Raw genomic sequence first — 24,773 nt, 5'->3', positions numbered from 1 at the left:
TGCATTTTGGCAATGATGGAGTTTCCGTCTGGCTGGCTGAAGGGTGGTCACCTTGTTTCTGTGCCTCAGTCTTGTCAGCTGGTATTTGGGCATAATAATCTTTGAATATCTTTTGGACACACAAGATTTTGTGCTTATCCGTACGGACAGAGCTTTACACACCATCTAAAGACGGGCTTTGCAGATCTAAGGTGAAACAATAACAAACACTTGCCTCAGTGAGAACTGGTAAATTAGAAAACCAGAACGAGAGGAGAAAAAACACCCTCCCTCAATCTAGATATTTAGTGATGTCATTGCGTTTAAATTTTCCCATTCTAAACACAGGCCCTTAGCGATGATCTGAAGAAAAGTTGAATCTAGAAAGCCCAACAATTCTGGGGGTTGTCTGGGATGGATGGATGGGTCTGTGTCATTAGGCAGAACCAGTCAACAAGCCTGAAAAACAGAGATGCTTTCCTAGCTGCTTTTTTCTGCCTGTTTCAACACATGCTGTATGAGATGGGCTTCCTGGCTGAGCAAGGGGAGCAGAAGGTGATACAGTAGTCAACAGACTTGCTACCAGTGGCAGAAACTGTCTTTGAGTCTATGAGTATTCCTCAAGAACAAACAAAAGCTGTAACAAATCATCCATAAAACGCAGTCAAAAAGGACTTCGTTTAATTAGTGATATGTAAAGACTTTTGCATAGAAAAAAGGTTAACAAAGTAATGCATAAAAGACCAACTAGGTACAGTATTTTTAAAACAAATATTTTAAAGTATATTTTGCATAATGTTTAACATTCTCAATGCTTATTGCTTTCTCCACACAGCAGAGAAATCAAGTGCATAATAATACATGCTGTGTTTTTTTCGTTTTTTACATAAAATCTCTAGTTCTTGACTGGATGTATTAAAATACTTAGGTTATCTTAAGTCACTGTAATAAAAAAAAGAAAGCAAACCATTTTATGCAGCACTAGTGTTCTGGGTATTGACAAAATAATTTACTCACATCCTCTTTAATACATTCATTTTGGTTTGGAATCAAACCCACATTACAATGTTGGCATTTTAATAGCCAATTTAAAAAATATTCCTACCGTAACTTCATTCATACCCAGAGTGATTGTTCTCCCAGAAGCTGATAAGGAAAAGAAGAGTGATTTTGCACAGAATCGGCTAAAAGTAAATGTCCAAATACAGCTAAATAAGTTAATTTGAACTCTTACAACACTGAGTTGCTTATATTGGCATGAATCAACTGTATCCAAGTGTGCACACTTTAAATAGGTGGTTACTTCTGGGTGCATGACAAATTCACTGTTTGTGCAGATACAAGCTAGCACCATATTTAAGCCATAAAAGAGGGTGCCTCAAGGCTCACAGGCAGTGCTGAAACATTCATTAATCCCAGCACTGATAAGATAATTGCTTTTACCAATGCTATGCTACATGTCACAATTTGGCAAGTCTGTACAAAGAAAGTGAACGAAGGAAGCGAGAACTAGGCCTGTCAAATTTAACATTCTTCCTCAGCATTCTTTTGGCTAAAAATACCTCTCCCCTTCTGAAGTTGAATCCAGGATTTCACCTCTCTCCCATACCATTTCCATACCTGTGCAATGTTATTTGTTTTAGCAGAACACACATATATATATATTTATTTATTCGTTTATTATTTTTTCAATGTCAGGCACTTATGAAACTCAAACTCTTTTTCTAGCTTGGGTAGACCCGGTAGGTGCAATCCCTCACCTCTCTGCCAAAGGAGGATGCATAGCTGGAGAATTATTAGTTCTAGTGTCTACCTGTTTCCCAGGAAACCTCTACAAGCCAATATGCTCACGCTGTTTCTGAAAGCCACTGCTTCTCCCCCAAGGTGCCTCCAGTGAAACAAACCGAGAGGCAGAAGGTGTCACCCCATGTCCTCTCCGACGCCTGAAATGAGCATATCCGGGCTATTCCTCGGTGGGCTTGCCAGCACCTCTCAGGCCCTTTGGGTGAAGGTGGTCCCTTGTTTGGGCTGAGCGATAAGGACACGCCGAGTCCCTCGGGCTCGGGTGTGGCTGTGGGTGCGCCCGTGGGCATGTGCTGAGGGAGAGGAGGGAACCAGACCTGGAAGGGAGAGGGGGGACTTAAAAGGCTCCAACTTCAGTCCCCCAGGGTCGGTAGGGTTTAGTGCTGCCCCCGCTGCCAGCCTGCTGGGGGCTGGCAGTGGCCGATACGGCCAAGGGAGGAGTGATGGCCGTCGCTGCAGCCACAGCAGCGGCGGCCGCGCTGGGGGGAAGCATGGGGAAGGCGCCGGTGAAGGAGAGGGGGAAGCTCTGGGCAGCGGCCGTAGCTGCCGCCGCTGCAGCGTGAACGGTAGCTGAGAGGGACAAGAGGGAGGTGGAGAGAGGGGGGACACAGGGAGCGACGCTGCCAGTGGAGGGGACTCTGAGGGCAGCGTCGGTGTGGGCGAAGGTGGCCGTGAGCAGGGCAGAGCCGTGCGGGGGCACGTCCGAGGAGAGTCTGCATGGGGCAGCATCGGAGGCGTGGAGTCCGTTTGGCTGCAGCAAAGCAGCTGGGAGGTGGTGAAAGGCAGCTGCCCAGTGGTGAGGGTGCAAGGGGTGGTGGTGGTGGGCCATGGAGGAGGTCATGGCGGCGGCTTCCCTCTGGGAGGCACAGGTGCTCAGGTGAGAGACGAGTCTAACACGCAGGGGGTCAGACGTGTCAAGGCCTTCCACCGAAGTCAGGTACCTCGCAACTTCTGTCAAGCACTCCCGGAAGCCAATGCTCATGAAATCCATGGCCAGAGAATGAGCGTCAAAATAACCTGCAAGGGGATGGCAAAAGATGCGTTGAATGTCGAGCCAGTTTCCCAGCTAATGCTGGATGGCATGGCTAACCCAGCCCTTCCTTGTTCAGCCGCCGTGTTTCCCATTAATGGGTTAAGATTTGCAACACGAAAAGTTTGTTCTCTGATCTGTAAATTATTTGTGTGACCATCCCTGTAATGCAATAGGCTTCAGTTGTTTTTGCAGACAATATACAAATGAAAAGAATTAAGTCCGTAAGTACTCGTGATACTTAAAAAGATATATGATGCCTTTCCTGAAATTCCTCAGCAAGCTGCTGCAGCGCAGTATTGACCCTGCACATGTGTGTGAACCAGACGTTTATGCACAAAAAGAGACAGTCTGGAGCTCAGAGAGCTTGCATGTGCTATTCTGCCTTTCCTTCCCCACACTGGCATTCACAGCAATGCTCTCAAACTGCTTCTCAACGTTGTGAGATAGTTGTCGCAACTGCTGCTGGGGTCCCATCTACTTCACAGAGTCATTAAGACAATATGACATACGGTGTTATTTAACTACAAACTAAAAACATCTTGTCATGACTCTGCACACACATAGTAAAAAGCTTTACTGAGAAAACGTTTTATGTAATGCCATTGCTAATGTGGAGATGGAAGACTGACAGTCATATGGCCCATGAGGTATTTCAACAAACAGCAACTGGAGCTCCACAGGCTGGAGACAAAAAAGCATTTGAAAAAAAAGATGTCTTATTAAATGCACATGAAAAGATATTCCCTTTCTAAAAGGGTCTACGGTCAAATCTAGTGCTTAAGTTGCAGCTCGTCAACTACAAAAGCCTATTCCAGTTTTCTGAATTTTCCTGTTTTAGTTTAAAAGTAGTTTCCTTGAGTGAATAATGTCCTGTCCACTCCCACGCTGGTGCTGTGTTTTTTCCTCTTGCTTTCAATGAAAATTTTTAGGTATGTGTGACTATGGTGTGTGTTAGTATATAAAGATCAAGTGTCCTTATTATGGAGGAATGGGGCAGCAATGCCTGCATTAGGCCTTGTACTCTCTGGTGTGAAATCATCTCAGTCTTTCTGAAAAATGCTAACACCTTAGACAGTTTTCACCTTTATCAACTTTCAAGCAAGAAAAGGGCCTGTCACTGCATGCTCACATTATAGAATTAACTCAGGCACATTTATGGACATTGCTTCAAATATCCTACCTGCTATATACCCCTTCTTGCCAAATCTCAACAGCAGTTTCGGCATAGGCTGCCTTGCCCATCTGAGGCTATACAAAACCCGAGGGAAACGCCAGCTTAGCCAGCAGATTGCTGAGCACAAGGGGTCGAGGACTCGCCTCGGCACGCACTGACTCCTCGCAGCTTTTTTCCTGCCAGGTCCACTGTGACCAAGGAATTTGAAGTACCACCAGGGTGTGAATCACCTCCTGAGAAGCAAACACCAGGCAGGCTGGCGGTGGGGAGCAGGCAGGGTACCTGCTGGGGTGCCAGCCGGCCTGGCGTGGGGACTGCCTCTGCGCTGCAGGCTCCAGGACCTCCGGCAGCTTCAGAAGGGCTGACACACAGCCAAAGACGCCTCCCAGCTCTGGCCACCAGTCAGCCAGCCTGGGAGTCCTGAGAGTGTCGGCTCAAGCCAGGGCTTCCCAGCCTCCCTCCCTCCCAACTGGAGGAGATGTGGGGGATGTGGTTGTCACCAGTTCCCCTGAGTCTGAGCCGCTGGCTTTGTGACGAGACGTCTCAAACCTCTGGTGATCCTGGCTCCCTCTCAGTCTCCTATGGTGGCTGAGACATAAAAACAGAGGGGAGATGAGAGCTGGGACTCCCAGACTCCATTATGTTTTGATTTTGATGGTTATCTTTTCCAGGTTTCCCCTTTGCCGGCTTCCCCCTTCTGAGAGAGACTTAAGAATGCTGTTTCTTGTTTCTTTTCAAAACCCAATAACATCCTCCACCACCACCACCCACACGCGTACATGCCAACGTTTTGTAGTGAATGGGAAGTCTCAGTGTTACTTCAGCTGTCCTGGTAACCCACCTGCTCTGCATATAGGACATCGGCTAACTTATTTGAGCTATATTAACCCATGGTGCTGACCCAGGTGTCAGTCACCCAAGCTAAATTTGCAGTGAAGCTGCAATAAAACCACACTGAGGCCTCAGCAAGCGACTCGCTGTTGACAAATCACTCCTCCCCTGTGCTTGCTTGCACGGTCAGCAAAAAGCCCTGGCTCCAGGCCAAAATAATAACAACTCAACATGAACAGGAGACCATCGCCTACACCTGCATCAGGGTGATGGAAACAGAGAGCCCACCCAGGACCTCAGAAGCAGCAGCCTGCCTGCCCAGGCAGCTCTGAAAGGCAGAGAAAGGACAGGAGCCACATCAGGTTTTCTTCCTCTGCGCCCACCTCGGGCTCAGCACGCTAAGCAGCAGCCGACTCCACCCCAGCTTTCCTAGCCCCGGGCTTTTCCCATCGTGGGTGTCCTCTATTTCTCTGTGAGGAGGAAAAGGATGAGCTCTCCCAGGCCCTCAATGCAGGGGTGCATAAGGATATCAGGACGCGTTTCTCTGTACCGCAGCAGCAGCTTTTGTCTGTAGTATAAATGATAAAACTATTTTTTCTTCTTATCCAAAAAAATTCTTTCTCAGAAGATGAGTTACAAAGTGGGAATAACTACATTTGCAAGTAAAACAAACAACTGCCTTAAAAAAGCCCTAAGAAATTATATTTAAAGCTGTTACTTAGGTTGCAAAGTAAAACATTAAGCAAGCAGGAAACACAGGCTTAAACTTTGCCCGGTACTAACTCACAAACCTCTTAAAGTTTCTTAATCCACGCACCGAGATTACTCTTATCTCTGGGTCAGAAGGAGAAGATAAAAGTCATAGTATTTGTGAAGCGATCGTGTATTATATTGATGTACCACCCGCTACAGACCACAAGTAGCAAACAGGGCTGCGTATGCGGTGAAGGCAGCTGTGGTTGCCCAGCTGGCGGCAGTGGGCTCAGGCAGGTGTCAGACAGCATCGCCTCTGCCTGCACCCTGATGCTTCATCCTTCCCCACACCACTGTCCAGCAGCCACAGGCACACTGGTGTCAGCTGGGGCAAGAAGAGGCACAGCAGCAGCATCCGTGGACCGAGGAAGAGACCACAGGACCTGGGACTGATGACAAAATCCAGCTTGTCCAGCTGCAGCCGGAGGCCAGGGCTCTGCTGACACCTCTCTCTGCCCAGCAGCTCCCATCCCAGGCATTTCATCTCTTGCCTCACTACCTGAGCCACCTGACCTGACCCAGTTATAAAATAATCCCCCACATACTTTTTTCGGGCGGGGAGGTGGGGGAAGGAAGGTTCCGGTTAAATTAAGCCGCCCATCGGTTTGACCTCTTGGCCCTTCCGCTGTCAGTGCAGACATTGGAGGGGTGGAAGCTGCTGCAGCTTTTAAGAGCAACAATGCGCAGCGTGAAGCAGGGGTCAGGCTGGGATAGCCGAGCTGCACGTCATGCAGGGGGGATGAAGCGACACAACCAGGGGTTCCCTCAGCAGCCAAGCGTCGATCACCCCGTGCACCGAGCGAGACAGAGCTCGTGGAAAGCCAGCACGCAACCCCGCAATTAAAGACAGCACGGTCACGCACACACAAAGGATCTGAATTGAAATTGCACAAGCGTGATCAATGCTGGTGTTTCGTAACTTTCAAAAGTGTAGCTTTACCAGTTAAACAGTGTTTCTTAAATGAACATTTTTAGATATAAAATTATCATTTTCTAATTTAATTTTGCACATTTTGCACAGGAATCAAGACCTGTGTCTGTTGTACAAATGGCAATAAAATCCCTTTCACCTCTTATAGAAGCTACCCATAAGTTTTAAGCTTAAATGGACTCCTTGCAAAAGTCTTTTAACACCTAGAAAATACATATGTCAGCTCGGTGTTTAATTTTCACAAATAACAGAACACCAGCCTTCATCATGCTTCTCTACAACCATCTGTTGTTAAGCATGCACCGCTTGTAAGTTGAGTTCTATAATCACTGCAAGGTACAGAGAGGATAAATAATGTAATCATGAGCTAAAAACTTTCGAGTTTAATCAAAAAAAGGAAGAGAGCAAGTGGCACCCGCTTCTTCTCTAGCCTTTACTTATAGGGCAGAATGGGTCAATTAAAAATTGTCTGGTTTCCATCTCCCAATTTGAACCATAATCACAGCCAACGGCACAGGACATAGCACTGTGCCTACAAGAAACCAGCAAGTTTTTCAGTCCGAGTAAGTTCCCAAACCATGACTACACAGAGCACCTTGTGGGTGGCTGAAATCATTTGGCCTCCAGCCTCGGGACCGTCAGCTTGCACAAGCGAAGTACGCTCAAGTCCCGGCAGCCGGTTGATCTAATGGGTCAGCCAGGACAGCCCCTGCGTCACGCCAGCACCCACTGACAGGGACCTACCCAGACCTCTGACACACAAATATAGCAAATAAATAATGAGCGCAGAGAGCTCCACTAGCCATCTGCCTGTCTGCTTTATCAAATATCTGCAGCTTCATACAAGTAGACTGGGTTTTGTCCTGGTGAATGAGATGGTCTAACCTGGCATTTAGAAGTCTTCCCAGAACAAAGAAAATACATGAACAATAATGAAAGTTCCTCTCCATCCACTTCCTTCAGTATAGCTGCTGGATAATGAGGTTTAGCATCGGTTTTGGGCTACACAATTGTTGCCACAAACCTCCTGTTTATGTTTGGTGTTTGTGTATTTATTTTGTCTCCCTGTGCAGATTTCAGTGCTCTTTGGAAACCCCAAACAAATCTCTGACTGGGCTGCCTGTGAATGAAGCCTTTACTCCCACAGTGTTATGAAAGCAAACACAAGCCCAGGGTCAAGTGCTTCTTTTGTCCCAGTAGTTCTTTCCCACGAGTTCAATCCCGCCATTAGCATTGATTTCCACTCCTTTAATCTGGAAACGCCTATCACAGCTCCTCAAAGCACTTTTTTTTGCTGAGAATTCCCCAAATATTAAAAAAGAAACTGTCGGCTCCTTACCTTTACCTCCTGTCGCTTGCAGCATCTTCAGATGATCCACTGTCATTTGCAATATTTCCGCTTTTTCTAATTTGGCAGATCCCTTTGAGATAAGAGATTCATATAAAGAAAGGCTTACAAGTACTAGAAACGTTAATTTGATATACTTTCCACTGAGCCCAGCCTTATGGTTTCAATTTCCCCTATCAATAGGACATTCTCAGCTTAATTCTTTTGTGAGCATCTGCCTCCCAGACTTTGCCTAAGGACTAATACTGTCTCCTCCCTAGCAGCACAAGCAGCAGAAGCACAATTTCGCCTCGTTGAGGCTACAGCTCAGTGTAGCTCTGGCCTTAAAGATAGGGTAGAGATGACATCTTCATGAAATGAGAGAAACCTGTAAGTTTCTGGACTTTCTTTGTAACAACAAACACAAGTGGGGAGAGTTAGCAGGACAGGTCTGCACAGTGATCAATGAAGACCATGATACAATATATTTTTCTGTTGTTACCAGTAGGTGTCCCTGTGGACACACACCCAGACGGTACCCCTCTTTCTTAATTGCCTGTTAATTTTCGACATGTCATTTGGCTGCTAAATATTCTATCCTCATTCTTGACTGAAAAAACAACTGCACAGTCCACATTATTTTAAGTTAGCAAGAGGCCTAGTCTGCAGGGACATGAAGCTAAACACTGCAAAAAAGGAAGAGTTTAGCTCCTCTGTCAGCAAAAGTATTTTCTGTTGCTGAGGGTGACTCACAGAACTATGAAAAAAGTGCCAGAAAAGTATAAAATTCAACTAAAAATGTAGTATTAACATATTAATCTATAAATAAAACTATTTTGCATGGTAGCATTACCTCCAATATCTAGAGCATACCCAGATGACTGAATTTACTATGCAAATGTTATTCCAGTGCAAGAGATCATCCCTTGGCATCAGTTAAAACTAGGGCTGCACAAGCTTCAGCCTCAGCCAGACTGCACCCTGCAAGCCAAATTTTTCTCTTAGTTATCACTGAGGCCACCTCACTGTCATCAACTGTCCTGTAGCCTCAGCTGGCTTTGCCCAGGTTGCACACGTGTAAGGTAAGGCTTGCACCTTCCTCCTCCATCAGTGCTAATCTCGGCAAGAGAGTCTGGAGAGCAGAGCTGCGATTTCAGGAGGGAGGGAAGTGGAAGCGAAACTAAACCTCCAACTTGGGAACTTCAGTGAGCTGAATGTCAAGGAGCTGGAAAAGGACTGTTGACTGCCCTTGGCATATTGCAGAAGAATGGTGGGGCTTTCTGAACAAAATACAGCGTGCGCTCATATTTTTGCCAAAACTTTTTTTTTCCCAATCTGTTCATTGCTTTCGGTACTTTCCTTGTACAAACGTTGGTGTGCCTGTTAATTTTTGGTCAGAATTCCACATTTTACATGCAGCTACATCCTGTACTTTTCTCAGACTTCATCTTTTCCATAGACACAGTATAAGCCATCTCAGTGAGAGTGACTAATAGCTAAAAACTGCATGGCGCTGGGTAATTTCCAAAGGCTCTGTAGGACTTATTTTATAATGTTTGTGGTTTTCAAGAAGTAAACAAAAAATGGGACAAACAACTGTTGTCTCTTGCCCTGGTTTATCTAGCTGAAAATACCTCTGTTGTTCCATTTTGCCAGAACCTATGCAAGGGCACAGTTACAATTACTTGTTTTTAAAAGTGTGTTGCAGGTGACACAATTGATGCTCTCACCATGATGACAATATTTAAAATTTATTTTTAACTTTTATTCAGATCAGGGATGTAACAGGCCTAATATGGTGCAGTGTTTGCCACGCAGTTACCACAAACATTCAGCACCTCACAATCCTGCTCTCAAATTTTACTTTTTGGTTTTTATTTTACTACAAGTAAATTTATTTTACAAGCAAGTCAGGTTCTTTATTCTTAGTTGGTTCGTTTTTGTTGAAATACAGTGTCAATTGCACATATCCATAGATCTTCAGATACCTCCAGTAAAAGAAGAACAAGGCTAAATATCAAATCAAAGCCCCGAAAATGAAAAACAAGATATGAAAATAAATAGTTTAATTTGAATGCCATAAACAGAGTGCCCTTCTTACAGCACAGTTTGTATTCTAAACTTTTGGTCTGTAATCTCATGATCAAGGAGCTGAACCCAAAGTTCACTGAAGTTAGCTGGATGCTTCCAGCCTTCCTATTTTCACTGAAAGTCTTTGAAAATACTGCTGACTTCGCTAGCTGACAAGACATGGGCCTATTCCTTCTCCTAACGCACTGGTTCTATAAAGTAATTTTAAAATGTGAATAATGGGGACTGCCTGTTCTTGTTTCAGGAAACTGGATTGATTAATTTGCAACTGAAATTATAGCTTAAAAAATAGAGGTTTCTTAAAGTAGAGGCAAAGGAGATTATACTTAAGTTTCAGACAGAAGGCTAATTGATACAGGTTCGGGGAGCTGTGTTGGGCTTTTTTTTTTTTAAATACGGAGTGAAGTGCATTTTTAACAAAACCACTACTGGAATTCATCGAAAGAACAGAGGCAACATGAACACTATTACCCTTAAGGGAAAAACAAGCCAAAGAATGGAAATGTTTTTCAGCCTTATAATGAATTATGTTTCTAATAGTTGTGCCACAACAAAGCATTTTATTGAAATGCCTGCTTTGTGCCAGATCAGGACTCGTACAATATTATTTTAATGAATTTTACAAGAGAACTAACATTGCCAGATGAGATACAGAATTAGAAAAAAAAAAAAAAAGGCTTACTTGTTTTTCAAAAGCAGTTGGCACAAGCCGCCTCAGCTCTGATAAACTGTTATTTATACGATCACGGCGCCTTTTCTCTATAATCTATTCCCAAAAGAACAAAACACATTAAGTTTATAAAAAGTGTTGAAGGGCAAAATCACAGTACACATGCAAATTGTCAAACAGGAAAACAATGAAAGGCAACGTACCCCTCTTCTTTTCTTTCTGGCCATAATCTGAGATGTTGTTGTTGGGGAATTTGATCGAATGACAGAACTATTAATTTGCCTGTGAAAAAATAAAAGTATGTCAGGTGTTGCACAGCTTGACATTGCTCTTTGAAGACACCTTAAGTCACCATATATTAGGTATGCATAGTCCCCCTCACACTGTTTTCAATGCCCAGATGTGCTTTGCAGTGCACAGTATTTTAAGAGAGCAAGAGACATCTCATTTTTGATTGCAACAGTGACTGCAACAGCATATATTTTGAATTGACAGACACTCTTTTGGAAATAAAGTCCCTTTCTGGAGACAGTTCACTGTCTGGCTCAGTGGATTTAATTTTCATTGCATATAAAGTGCTGGCTATGAAATACAGGCTGAAGAACTGAGTCCAAAACCACATGTACCATCTATACATGCGAACAGCATCGGTAAGTACATGTATCCGATGCCACAATCTCTGCCTGGGTGCTAGGTTTTGACATCCCTGACCATTGCTGCAAGAGTCAATAGATGTTCCAGTACAAATCCAGTTCCCCAGCCCGGGTTTGCTTCATTGTCCTGCATAAGGAACAGAATTCAAAATCCACTTTTAAAACTACACTACCCGCGAGGATGAAAAGGTTTTTATTTCATCATGAGAGAGGAAAAAAAAGAAAATAATCCAGTAGCTTCTGATACTCATTTAACCGCTGATGCAGATGAGACAAGGGCTCTGGTACTTGTGCCTCTACATTGGCAAGACCAGCTTTGAAGACCGGTGCCATCGCTGCCGAGCTCTCAGGCTGGAGCTTCTTCAGCAACCACCATAGCTCACCCCCAGCTCTCACACAAGGTTTGCTGAAGTTACCATTCAACTACTGTGGATCCCTGCTTACTTTCCACAGCTCGTTTCCCACTGGAGCCGATTCCCTTGGGGTGTTCGGCCTGCTCAGGAGGTATTTTGGAAAAGATCTGATTGAAAAATGGCAAATTAAGCGGAGCTAATGAACTGCAGCCTGGAAGCTCACAAGCTACTTGTGTGCTCCACGCAATTTCCAGGCCCGCGCAGCGAGACCGCGGGGCAAATTCTTGGGGGCCTATCAACAAGCTGTAAGTTATGCTGGAGGAGGGCAAAACCTCACCCTGCTTCGCACTCGGGGGCCGCCACCCCCCAGCGGGGGGGCCGGGCTCCCTACTCGCTCTGCCTCATGTCGAGGCGCATCCTGACCCCAGCCGCCGCCCGCGGAGATGGTAGTCCCGGGGAGGCCGGGGTGTCACACTTACCCCGAGTAGTTGTTCTCACTCCCCACGTCTATAGTCTCGTCCATGTCGCTGTCTGAGGTAGTTTCCTCGCAAGGTCGCTTCATCGTGGGCACGGGACGATGTGGGGCAGAGATAAATAAATCCGGGGGGACTCCGGCACGGCACGCCTCGGCTCCGCACCGCCAGCAGAGCAAACCCTCTCTGAGGCGCTTTCCCACGCCGCGGCACAGCCTCAAGCCCGACGGCCCGCCCCCGGCAAGGCCCGCCCCGCCGGGGGGAACGGGGAGGGGGGCCGCCCACCGCGGAGGCGCGGAACGGCGCGGAGGAGCGGGCGGCCGCACAGCAGGGGGCCCTGACCACCCTCGGCCCCCGGCAGGCAGGGAGCGGATCGCGGCAGATGCCCCCGACAAGGCGGGTAAAGGAGACCGCGGGGCTCCGAGGCAGCCGTGTGGCTCGTCCTCCGAGGGGAAGAAGCGGGATCTGGCTCCCAGCCCTCCCACGCCGCCGGAGGCGGGGTCGGAGGGGCGGCCCCGCTTTCTCACCCCGCATTTGTGGGGAGTCTTGCAGCCCCTGGTCCGTAAACCCCGAGCCGGATCAGCCCCCCCTCCCCGTTCTGCAAACCCCCGGCGGTGCTGGACAGTCCTGGCCGCCGCTCCTGGGATGCCGCGAGACGTCTTGTAGGGCACAGGCGCGCGGGTTTGGGGGTTGTGTAAATCCCGGGAAGGGTATAAATCCCGGCCCCGCAGGGCGGGCGGCCCTCCCTGCCCGTGGAGCTCCCACGGCCGTGCCGAGGGGTAGCGGGCACTCGCGGGGACGGGAGCCAAGCACGGCGATAATCCCGGCTGGAAAGGGCTTGGAGGAAGTTTAGCGGCGCGGTTACCAGAAGTTCTGTAGCCGGCGGGTTTTATTTTGCTTTTGTTTGGGATTACTCCCCCCACCACCCGTCTGTTTTGTCCTTTTAAATTCCGAATTCCTGACAAAATACATTTCGGAGGGGTATGTTCTCCACATAAATTTGATCTTTCACCTTCGATGACTGTCCCCCTTCGCCTATCCCCGCTCCGCCCGCATTGCCACCTTCCTGGGAACATTTTTGTCCCTGGCCTCGCTGCCGGGACGCTGGCCGAGAGGGGCCGCGAGCAGTCGGCGCGCTGCGACAGCGGCACCACGGTGTTATTCTGACTCTCGGGGGACAGACGGAGCCCCGGGTCGCTCAGCAGCCCGGAGGACTTGCAGCAAGGCGATCAGGCAGGGCAGTGATGGGGCTGCCCCCTCCGAGCGGTACCGATCAGCCCCATCGCCGCCCTGCCTGACCGGACGGGGCCACTTGTGCCCACGGGTGGAGTTTGCCCCGACTGCCTTATATTTAGCAGCCGATGGTGCCAATGACTCAGTTTTCCACTCGATTAAATTCTGCTAAAAGTACAGGTGGTTTGGTTTGTTTGCGAGTGTGCGTGCGAGAAAGGGCCGTGGTGTAAGAGAAACCGGCTCCATTTCTTTTTTTTCTGCTAATGCCTTCCATCTATGCAAGTACATTTAATGGCACGTCGGGTGTTTGCTCTTTCATGGTGATGTTGCTACTATGTAAAGGAACGGCGGGATTTCACGCCTCGTTGCCCGACCGGGACATCCTTTTCATGCCTGTGTTTGCAGAGCTACTAAAAGCTTCGCGGCTGCTTCGACAAAACAGAAGTGAGCGCCCGCGGGAAAGGCAAAGACAGCTCCGGGGGCTTGGGACGCATTCCCCACAGTGGTCCCTTTGATGGCATCTGACTTAAAAAACGAAAACAAAAAACACCCAAACGACACAACACACCCCCCCAACAAAACAAAACCACAAAACCAAACCAAACACGAACACAAAACAAACAAATAAAAGTATCCGGACCTTTCGGAAGAAGTGGAACAGCAGGAGCAGCCTGCGGCGCCCGACTTCAATTTTAAGCACAAGCGCTTTGGAAACCTAGGAGCGGACACAGCAGTTCTACTGCTCGGCGTGGGGTTTTCTAGGTTAAAAAAACAAAACAAAACAAAACATCAAAAAACTTCCATTCGTTGTCTGTGGTGTAAGGACACCAGGGGACCTTCGAGGGCCAGGGCCACTTCTGCCGTCTGGGACTCTCGGGCCGGGGCGCCCCGGGAGCGGCCGGGAAACGATGCCCTGCCGGGAAGTCGCCTTTCAGATGGGGGGACGAGATTGGGTAGGTCTGAGGTAAAGTTCGTGTTACCTCGCCTGGGCTGCAGCTGCTCTAGATGCGCCTGCAAACGCTTCTGAAACGGGGCAAGAGGCTCGAGGTTGAGTTTTTGAATCGTCGCATAAATATGTTAAGCACGCGGGGATATGGGTGCGTTTCCGAACTGTCTCGGGGTTTTGCACCGAAATCTTTAATGTCAAGCGTCGGTGCCGCTGGATTTGTAATTTCTGCTCACTCTGGAAACAGTTCCTGCTGCCACACGATATTTTTTTTCGCCTGGAGCACAAATCTTCAGTGCTTTCCTCCTACAGAAACTTGAGCTATCCCACGTTTACCGCCCCGAGTAGGGCTTATGTCAGCGTTGTTTGTCGTGGAACCGGCTACTATCTCCTGGCAGCCTTGCTGAAGTCCGTCCTTCAGAAAGCTCCTAGCCTTAGCAGGCAATTAGTCTTTCCAGTTTAGCCAGACTTTTTTCTAATATTTTATTTTATTTTATTTTATTTTATTTTATTTTATTTTATTTTATTTATTGTATTATTTTATTTTATTATCAGCTCTTCTGGGGAGGAATTTTGGGCTTTTCCGGGCCACAGCTAGAAGGCAGGCCCTTGCACTCCCTCCAGTTCCCGGCCTCGCCGCCACGGCAGGTGCGCTGCGGCGGGTGGGGGTTCCGTGAGGGCTCCACAGCCCCCGCAGGCAGGGCCAGCACCACCACCCACGGGACGGGCAGGGGCGGTGTCGGGCCCTCCGCGCTTGGGAAACTGCGTCGCAGGACCAAGCCTCTTGTTTTGCTTAGGTCCCCGGTGGAATGTTCTATTACTCCCGTGTCTCTTTCTTCAGTGGCCCCATAAAGTGTGGCTGCTCGGAGCATTTGCTGCAGAGGGATTACCCGCTCTGCTAGCAGCAAGCAGAGTTGACAGGCACGCATCTGAAGCTCAGAGTAATGCATCTTTCTGCACTGTCTCCAAAGGGAAAAAAGCCGGACAGAACCGCCGCGCCCCGTCGGCGCTTCCTCGCTCCCACCTGGCAGCCACCGAGGCCCGGGGCAGCCCCCGCCCTGGCCCACGGCCGGCAGGGACAGAACCGGACGGAGACCCTTTCTCCCGGAGCTCCCCGAACCGCTTTTCCCACGGGAGAGGCAGCCGCCGGCCAGCGGACAGCGGCTCCGCCGGAGGCTCCCCGGCCCGGAGACACCCTGTCCCGCCACCGCGGCCGGCGGGGGGTGGCGGGCAGGCAGCTCCCTCTCCTTTCCGACTTCGTGGGTGGTGTTGTGTTTTGGTTTGGTTTGGTTTGTTTTTTGTTTGTTTTTTTTTTTTCCCTCTTGAAAAGCGTGCCGCGAATAAAAGTTCGGTGTGGCTTCGGGGTCTGGAGATGGCGGTGGGACGTGCCGGCCTGGGTCACACGGGGCCAAACTCGGGGCCAGTGGGGCTGGTTCCCCGCTCTAACGGTGGGTGTGTTTCGAGAGTTGGCTTGCGAAATAAGGAAAGCAGCACATTTCTCGGTGTATCTGTAGAGCTGGCTCCCGTAGGGAAGCGACGTTCTTCTGCACCCCCCCGCCTCTCCCCGTCCCTGAAAATGAATCTGCCATTTCCCCGAGATTTCAGGATTGCCCCTTTTATGTAGCTGTGAGACGTTTACGATTAATTAGTTACGAGTTTTAAAAAACATATTAAAAATAAACGTTGGCCTCCCGAACGAGCTGTAGTTTTACTCAGCAGCCCTTTTCAAGTGGCCTCAGGGTTGTCCCGAGTTTTGTTACTGGACACAGAAGTCACTCAAACTTTTAGTCTCAGAGCTGGGGTTTTTTATGCTTTCCTCTCTCCCTCTTAAACAAACTTTTTTATCCCATATTCTTCACACAGTGAACAGCCTCTTAGGGGTAACCGTTCGGATCCTCTTAAGTTACTTGCTCCTATTAGGAAGCTCTGAGAAGAGCAGAGAAAGATAATCCGCATTCATGGAAGATGGACAACAACGCTGTATTTTTTTTCTTCATGGACTCATCATTAACTGTCAGGAAAAGCTGAAAATGTAGAGAAAAGCTCGTCTTCTCCCCCTTTACCCCCCCCCCCCCCCCCATTCTTTTCTTTTCTTTTCTTTTCTTTTCTTTTCTTTTCTTTTCTTTTCTTTTCTTTTCTTTTCTTTTCTTTTCTTTTTCTTTTCTTTTTTCTTTTCTCCTCTTTTATCTCTTCTCTTTCCTTCCTTCATTTCTTTTCTTTTTTTTCTATAATGTGATTGTAACTAAATGCTTAAGATGATTTCTGCCTAAGTTCATGCCAAGATGGGACTGACAGACTGAACAGAGAGTAGAGAACTGAGGAAACCATGTGTTACGAAGCTGAAGGAAATAATACTCAAAAAAGGTGGTGAGACCTTAAAATGTGTGGATTTGCCTAGACAGTGGCTGCACTCGGGTGGAAGTGGGTGTGTGGCATTCCACACATTTTTGTGTCACGGAAGAGTATTTGACTATTAGCTAGGCCGTAGAACTCTAGCCGATGGGTCAAAGTAGGGGCTGATCCACTGGTGGTTGCTGTGGTACTACAATAACCATGTAGGTACTGAAAGAATTGTGCTGGCCTGAGGTGGATGCAGTCATACCTGTAGATCCCTTCAACTTACTTTTGGGAAGTATAAAAATTGCTCAGAGACTTGCTGTAAGAGACTACAATTTCAAGCTGAGTATGATTAAAAAGAAAAAAAAAAAAAGTAGGAAGGAAGATGCAGTGAGTATTTATAGATCTTTCTCAGTGACATCTTTTCATGTTTATCATTGAGTTACACCTTCACAAATCTCATCTTGGTGAAGTGGTCAAGTTGACTATCTTGTTTTTAGGCTGACCACGAAAACGTGACGCCCTGTCTCCTGTGATGTGTCATACTGCTTCCCTGCTTTCGGTGCCTACAGAGGTCAATGAATGTACCCTCCCGGGTCGAGTGCTTCCTCCTGGCCCTTAGTCAGTAGGTGTTGCATGTTCGCCCAGTCCTCCCATTAAATGCATGAAACGCTCTCCCTGAGAGCTGTCGCTAAGTAGCAGGTGACAGGGAAAGAAAATAATATCTCCCCTGGCTCCCAGAGAATCAAGGAACCAAGGCTGTGCTGTCTGGTGATAATGAGGATGGTTAAACAGTACCCCAAGGAAAGGCTGCTGGAGAGAACTAACCCTGTAGTTAAAGAGCCTCATCCTTAACTCCTTGCACCTTGGCACACTTCCTATGTGAACTCAGGCAATCAGGACAATTAATTAAATTAACAAAAGGTGTAAATTTAAAGTGCCTGTGAACTGTATTGAGCCTCAATTTGCATGCTTTTATTCACAACAGAACTGGCTGCAATTCGATTTAAATTAATTCACTTTCAGAATAAAATAGCACTGAATAGAATAAAAGCAGCTTTAGTTTTGAATGGATGTCTACATAGAATTGTTTGTGGTTTAACTAATCCACTTTAGAAATTAACTCTATTAATTTTCCTGGGCATTTCCATCTACCCTAGCTTGCTTTGTCTCTATTTTAGTTCCCTATCAGTAAAATGGAAATAGCAACTGCTTGCTAACATTTTAAAGCCATTGTGTCAAAGGGTCTTGGTAACTGCAGCATTTTGCCTGATACTCAGTGCATATGTTCTGCAAAAGCCAGGTCTTTATTTTCTATACATGTGCAAAATTCTTGCCTGATGGTATTTTGTGAAGACTGTACCCAGCTGTACTTGGCCACAGGAGACTTGCAGCAGTGGAGAATTAAGGCCTTAATGTGTGTTTTAAACTTTCACTGAACATCTCTTTGTTTTTGTCTCTGTGTTTTCTTCAAAAACTGCGAGTCAAGATTTAAGAACTCTCTAACTTGAGTCATCTTAATGAACAGCTTCAATGGTGTTAACAGGAAGTAGGTCACTTTCTTTAATGGTGGAAACTAGGCCACTTAATTACCTCACAAAAGTATACAGAACCTAGTCTCACAGTTTTCTACACAACACGACTTATGAACTTTAATCTGTTTTAGAGGTAGCTTTATTAAAATCCATAGAGTTGTAGCAAGAAAATGTAGCCTATTATAATGGAAATAGAGTACTTGTAAAAATAAGCACAGCTTTCTTGTTGAAACTCATTTCTATTTAAATAAATTTTCACAGTGATATAGTTGTGGTTTGACTAGCCCATGCTGCTAGTAACTGTGGCAAGGCTAGATAAACACATCATGTGCTGAAAATTGGGACCTTCTTGAAATTTTTCTATCAAAGCTTGGTGGGCTCTTTGCTAAGGGACTTTTTTTTTTTGTCTTTTTCCCCCTAGTCGGCTTTCTTTAGCATTTTCCTTTCTTGAATGTCTTCACTCCAAATGGGACTTCTTTTATGCTTTTTGGTTGCCAAAAACTGGAGAATTGTTGTTATTAGAGTTTTGTTGTTGGTTTTCTTTTAAAATAAAACCAAGATGCTTTCCAGACAGTTAGAAAGGAACTAATTTTCAGGGAGTGCTAAGGAAACATCAGTGGCATTAGCCGCATTTTCTTTATGAGAGAAAATAATGTATCATTTTCAGGTTTTGAACCTAGATGTTAATAATAAAGCACATCAGCCAATGCTCTAAAGATACTCCTGTACACAGACTATTAATATAATAAAAAGAAGCAACCCTAGATATTCTGACTAGATCCATAATTCTTTTAATTAATTTTCTCAGTAACAGTAGTAATTGTTGGTGCCTGTAAGTGACTGTCAAGCTACAGATTCCCCTAAAGCTGGGTAAATAAAAGAACACACTAAACATTCACTTATTAGTAGAATTTATGATCTCTTAAAACATAAAATTATTAATTAAAACATCTTCTAAGTCTCTGCAATGAAACACGTAGGGTCAAAATGAATATTCAACTGGTAAAATTTGTACCAAAATTAAGCAGGCATAAATACAGTCAAGAGCCAGACACTTCTGCCACAGAAGAGTTTGGATCAGGATCTTAATCCAAAGAAGTAAACTGGTTTTCCTCAAACTGAAAGTTTTAAATACTGCAATGAATGTGTGTCTATGAGGGGAACAGTTATTCTAAATTGCGGAAAGTTCCTTTTTGTCAACCACTGTCATTTTCTGAGGGACAGAAATTGTTTCTGTCTTGGTTGTGCTCAGTCTAGTGTATTATGTGCCCAAACAAGTATTTTTGTGATACTTTTGTTAATATTGCACTTGATCCTGCTGAGCTTAATCAGGAAAACTTGTGTTGACTGAATATGACTTTTGCTTCAATAAGGAAAATGCAGAGCTCTCTGTAAGAGCTGGGCCTAATTCCAGTTTTCTTGTCACTTCTGTAGTAAAAGGATGCTGTCAAGGTATTTTTGATTTATGGTGACAAACATTTTTCTCTCCTTCAAAATACTATGTTAATTTAGTAGTATTTTAATTTAACATATTTTGATTAATTTTATTCTGTGTATCTTTTTTTGTTTAAGCACAGTTGAAAATAACCAGGTCATGTTACAGGAAAAAGAGATCAAACTTTCTCTTCACTAGGGAAGCTCTGAAGCTCTGAGGACATCAGACTAATTGTCAGTGACTTAAAAAGTGTTCACTGTTCTTCGTGATGGAAGACATGAAAAAATTTGTCTGGACTGAAGTCTTTCCAAAATGCTAAATGCTTTCTTTTGCTTGGTAAGTTGTCTTCTATTTAATTTTTTTTATGGCAGATATTAAGCAATGAACATTACTGTGATAGAGTGCCTTGCTTTTGGTGCTTGCCAGCTCTGCGTGGGTGTTGGTGCTCACCTTTTCGAGGAGCAGAGGTTTCATTTCACACCAATGCTCTTCGCATTTCGGGCTCCGCCTCAGGACCCAAGGTAGCCAGCACCGCTTCCTCAGGTCTGTGACCCTTCTGAAGCCACAGCAAATGGATGCTCCAACTGCTGAAACAGCATGAGGTTCCTGGGCGCTTTCCTCCTGGTGTTAAGGATAAAAAGCCTGCTGTTATTTCACATTCTTCTTATCAGCCCCCACCTCAGTGGCTGTTGAATTGTTTTTCACCATGCAATGCTTTTTTAACTGGAGATTTTAGCTTTCTTTTCTGAGCCAAAACTCAGGCCTCTGAAACTTTCTTTTCTGCCTCATACTTTCAGGCCATCACTCCTACTTGGAAAGCTGTCCTCCATGGCCTTCTGCAAGCCTTGCTCCTTAGCTTCTTTCCCTGCTTCCGAATGTCCCTTTATTTCTTACTGCTTTTTGTGAGGTATGCTCAGGTCTCCACCTTTGCTCCCTTCCTTTTCTCAACTCCATCTCTGGGAACAGGCTGAGGACATCTTAGGGACTGCAGCTCACAGTAATTTCTAGCAACAACTTCTCCCCAGGCACAGAGGTGGCTCTTACATTGCATCATTTTTTTTTTTTTTTATAGGCTTTCCCTCTTCTTATGCCTCTTTCTTATCTTTGGCCTTTACACAGCCAGTGCAGAACTGTTCTTCTTCCTTCCTAACTCCCTCATCTTCTCTGCTTCCTTGGACATGGCTGAGGGCATCAGTTCTTCCAGTCTCAGAGGCAATTGTTTAAAATGCTGGTGCCTTCTCTGCCCTTTTTGCTTAGACATGAAGGCTATCTCCAAGTGCAGCTATCAGGTTCTCCTACAAAAGCAGAGAATAATCTGACTTCTCTGCTAGATAAACTGCTCAGGCTTCTGCTTGGCTTCCCAAACACATCTCTCTCTGCTTCCAGACTGTTAGAAAAGCTGTCCAGTTCATCCTTCTGGCTAATAGTTCTGGCCACATTGCTTCTGTCACTCCCTCTGGCTTACTCATTCCTACTCTGCTTGAAATACCCTGCTTTCACTGCCTTGGCCCTTCCCCAGCCCTCCCTCACCCCTGCCTTTTCTCTTACCATATTCTCTCTTCCTTTCTTCCACTAGTCTGGTCTAGCCAGACTTATCTGCCTTCCCCATGCCTGTGCACATAAAGGATTTCTGAAGCATTTTAGTGGATTTTCCAGATACTCTCAGCGTTAGTAGTAGCTGCACAGAGCTCTCAAACACGAGGGCTGTGACAGTCCTCTGTGTCATCTGCTCAGACTCACCAAGATGATTTTCCAGGCTCAGCAGATTCTCCCCAGAGCAGACTAGCTCCACTATTTTCAGGTCATATTACAGAAGCACTTCTAGCATAGCTCCTATATTACATTTGTATTGTTTCTAGGCCTAAGTATAGGCACTGTAAAGCCTGGATGCCCCCAAGGCTACTAGTTATGTCCATGTCCCTAAACTGCCCTCCTGCTGGCTGGGAGCCCCACATTGAGGTACTTCAATGCTCGTGCTGCTTCTTGTGATGCGACATGTCAGACCAGTGGTAACTTGCACACCATCACCTGTCCACCTCTGTGGGTGATTTGAGTTCATACAATCAGGTTGGATTTCTCTTTGCTGCTAGGGAAATTCCAAGCTGGAGATGGAGCCTGCTGGCTCTGTCAGGGAGGAGCGAGGTGAGAGGGAAGAGGTCCAGAAACCTCCCTGCTGCTGTCCTTCCTCAGCTGTCGGTGAGGATGGAGGGTCTAGATGGCCACGTGGGGCTGGGCAGGGCAGAGGCACATAAAACATTTCCTCTGAGGGAACAAAGTCTGTGCTGAGGAAATCTGCTGGGCAAAACTTTCTGCTCTGCAGTAAGGAGAACAAAGGAAGACCACTTTGCTAGTATTGATCAAGGAGAGGAGATTGTCACGCTGAGCAAGTGTCCTGCTGGAGGAGGTTTACAAGTACCTGCTTATCTGAAATAGGTTAATACCCGTACAGTGGGTACACACCACCTGTATGCCCTGCTTCTGAAGTCAGGTATTGCAGGGCTCAGGGCCATTTCGTGTAGTGTGAGGCTTTTGCTGTGATTTCAACAAGGCCAGAGCCCTCATGTTCTCTAAGTCCATGGGCTCATCTGAAGTCCATCACTTGCATTACTAACGAACAAATATTTCATTTGTTCCATACAGCAAAACATAAAATAGCATAAGTAATATGTATTTTCATTTTTCAGCCCACTCTTCCAAGCGGAGTTTCTCCAGGAATCCTAACTTTCTGCTGACTACAATTATCTTAGATAAACCCACCGCTATAAAGAGAGAAAGACTGCTAACAGACCAGATGCAAAGAGGAGATAGATGCCAGCAATGTATTACAGTCTAAAGAGAAGTGCCAGAGGGATTTGGTGTTTGGGCCATTGATTTATTCTGTATTGGTTTTAAATGGGAAGTAAGCAAACTACTGGAGACATGCTAAAGAGAGCATGTAAGATTATTTACAATTTAGAGACCTGCCAATAGCAGTGAGGACATGGGCATGACAGAAAGCAACCTGGAGAGCTCAGGAAAAACAGCCCAAGACGCAAGGTGAATAATGAGAAATGGGGGTGTGTTCCAGAGAATGGAGGAGCACAGAGTATTTACAACATAGCAAGTCTATGAAGGGACTATGTAGCTCAGCTGGTCAAATGACAGTGCACCTGTAGGATAGGTCTGCATAGGTACAAATGGAGTAAATCCTCATGGTACAGCCAGTTGCTGTCATGTCAGTGACAGAAGCAGGCCATTCAGTCCTCTGAGAGCTCGGGAAGAAAGAGGACAGTATGGGTTGCCTTCTGTTGTGTGTTCCACGCTGTTCTTGCCTTCTTGTCCAAGTCACAGTTTTTTGATTCAGAACATGCCTTGTACAAAGACCAAAGTCAAAAAGGGGAAATATTTAGAGAGGTTGATAACTGTGTAGAAAGAGACCAGAGTTTCATTGCTAGGGACAGAGGTAGTATGAAGTGCATGCATCTGCACAAGTTTGTCCATACACCTACTTCTCACCTTCCTCTTGGGTGTAGAGGAGGACTTGGGGTTACTGGTGGATGAAAGATTAGACCTGAGCTGGTAATGTGTGCTCGCAGCCCAGAAGGTGAGTCGTATCTTGAGCTGCATCAAAAGGAGCAGGGCCATCAGGCTGAGGGAGGTGGTTCTATCCCTCTACTCCACTCTGGTGAGACTCCAAGTACTGTGTCCAGTTTTGGAGCACGCAGTACAGAAAAGACATGGACCTGTTGGAGGGGGTCCAGAGGAGGCCACAAAAATGATCAGAGGGCTGGAACAGCTCTCCTATGAGGACAGACTGAGAGAGTTGGGGTTGTTCAGCCTGGAGAAGAGAAGGTTCCAGGGACACCTTATTGTGGCTTTTCAGTACTTAAAAGGGGCCTATAAGAAAGACGGGAACAGAGTTTTTATCAGGGCCAGTTGTGATAGGACAAGGGGTAAGGGCTTTATCAGGCTAGACATGAGGAAGAAGTTTTTTACAATGAGGTTGGTGAAACACTGTCACAGGTTGCCCAGAGAGGTGGTAGATGTCCCATCCCTGGAAACATTCAAATCCAAGCTGGACAGGGTTCTGAGCAACCAGATCTAGTTGAAGATATCCCTGCTCATTGCAGGGGGGTTGGACTAGATGACCTCTGAAGGTCCCTTCCAACCCAAACTGTTTTATGATTCTATGATTTGATTTCACACCACGATCCCTCTCCTTCTACACAGGTTCAGACTCTTTCACTGTGGGGAATGTCAACCCTTCAAAAACAAGGGAAGAACCTGTTGAGTTAATTTTCAGTGTAGCCAGTTTTGCAGTCTTGGGTTGGCTGGACTTCTCATGTTTTGATGATGGTTGCTGGCAAAACGACTGTGGAAGTATTATTTCAAAGAGTCATCTAAGGGAGAAAACATCCTAATAGAACACATTCCAGCAAATGACTGACTTTCAAAAACATGGTTTGATAGTTGCTCATATAACTCTAGATCATACACAAAATCATAACAGATGAGAAAACAGACCATTGACATCTCTTTTCCTACATCATTAAGTATCTTCTCCAGTAAAGACATGTTCAAATATCTCTTGTGAGAGATATTATAAACCTAAAAGCCCAGAGAGTGATACAGTTTTTCTGAAATAATGGTGTAACTGATCTGCTGCTATTTTATATTACAGTAGATTTGCATAGTCCATGCAATGCAAGTCCAAAGACCTCCGATGTTTTAATAATAGGAACTTTTTCAATGACTTCTATAATAGCATTACTGCCTAGCCTAGTTATTAATCACCTCACTGACTGCTAATTAATTAAGTGCTTAAAAATCTGCATCTTGTTAATATAGAATAACTCAGCTTTTGAGTATGGTAGCAAATTATGTTGAAATATTTTCCTTGTATTTTTTAACAGTTTGAGTGCTCTTCTTAGATTCAAAATACCCAGACTTAGTGGCTCCCACATAAAAAATGAAATTGTTCAAATGGCAAAGCTGCAAACCTCCAGTTCAAAGGGTGAAAGTTTTGCAAAATGTTCCAGTAATAATAAATGTAAATTTTGCTATGACCACTTGGTGTCATCTAGTCAGAGCTAGTTAGTTGGCTTCTTGTTCTAGAGTTGGTTTTAGCATGAAAAAGATCACATATAATCTTGATTATCTGAGACCTGTGGGACCAATACTAACTCTTATTCTCTCCAGATGAGCTCCTCAGAGACAGGGTTGCAGGGTCAGCAGAA

The 24,773-nt window shown here is 45.8% G+C and overlaps 1 protein-coding gene across 1 annotated transcript; it reads right to left on the bottom strand.

The window, feature by feature from the left end:
- Nucleotides 1-629: 629 nt before the first annotated feature.
- On the bottom strand, nucleotides 630-12,909 carry HEY2 (hes related family bHLH transcription factor with YRPW motif 2). Its single transcript, XM_005507431.3, has 5 exons — nucleotides 12,078-12,909; nucleotides 10,796-10,874; nucleotides 10,605-10,688; nucleotides 7,844-7,925; nucleotides 630-2,799 (listed from the first exon to the last, which is right to left on the bottom strand). The coding sequence occupies exons 1-5, from the start codon at nucleotides 12,158-12,160 to the stop codon at nucleotides 2,120-2,122; spliced, it is 1,008 nt and encodes a 335-aa protein (XP_005507488.2). The 5' UTR covers nucleotides 12,161-12,909; the 3' UTR covers nucleotides 630-2,119.
- Nucleotides 12,910-24,773: the final 11,864 nt, after the last annotated feature.

This window comes from Columba livia, chromosome 3 (assembly GCF_036013475.1).
Source record: "Columba livia isolate bColLiv1 breed racing homer chromosome 3, bColLiv1.pat.W.v2, whole genome shotgun sequence".
Classification (NCBI taxonomy): Eukaryota; Metazoa; Chordata; class Aves; order Columbiformes; family Columbidae; genus Columba; species Columba livia.
This window is presented reverse-complemented; position numbering and strand designations above follow the sequence as displayed.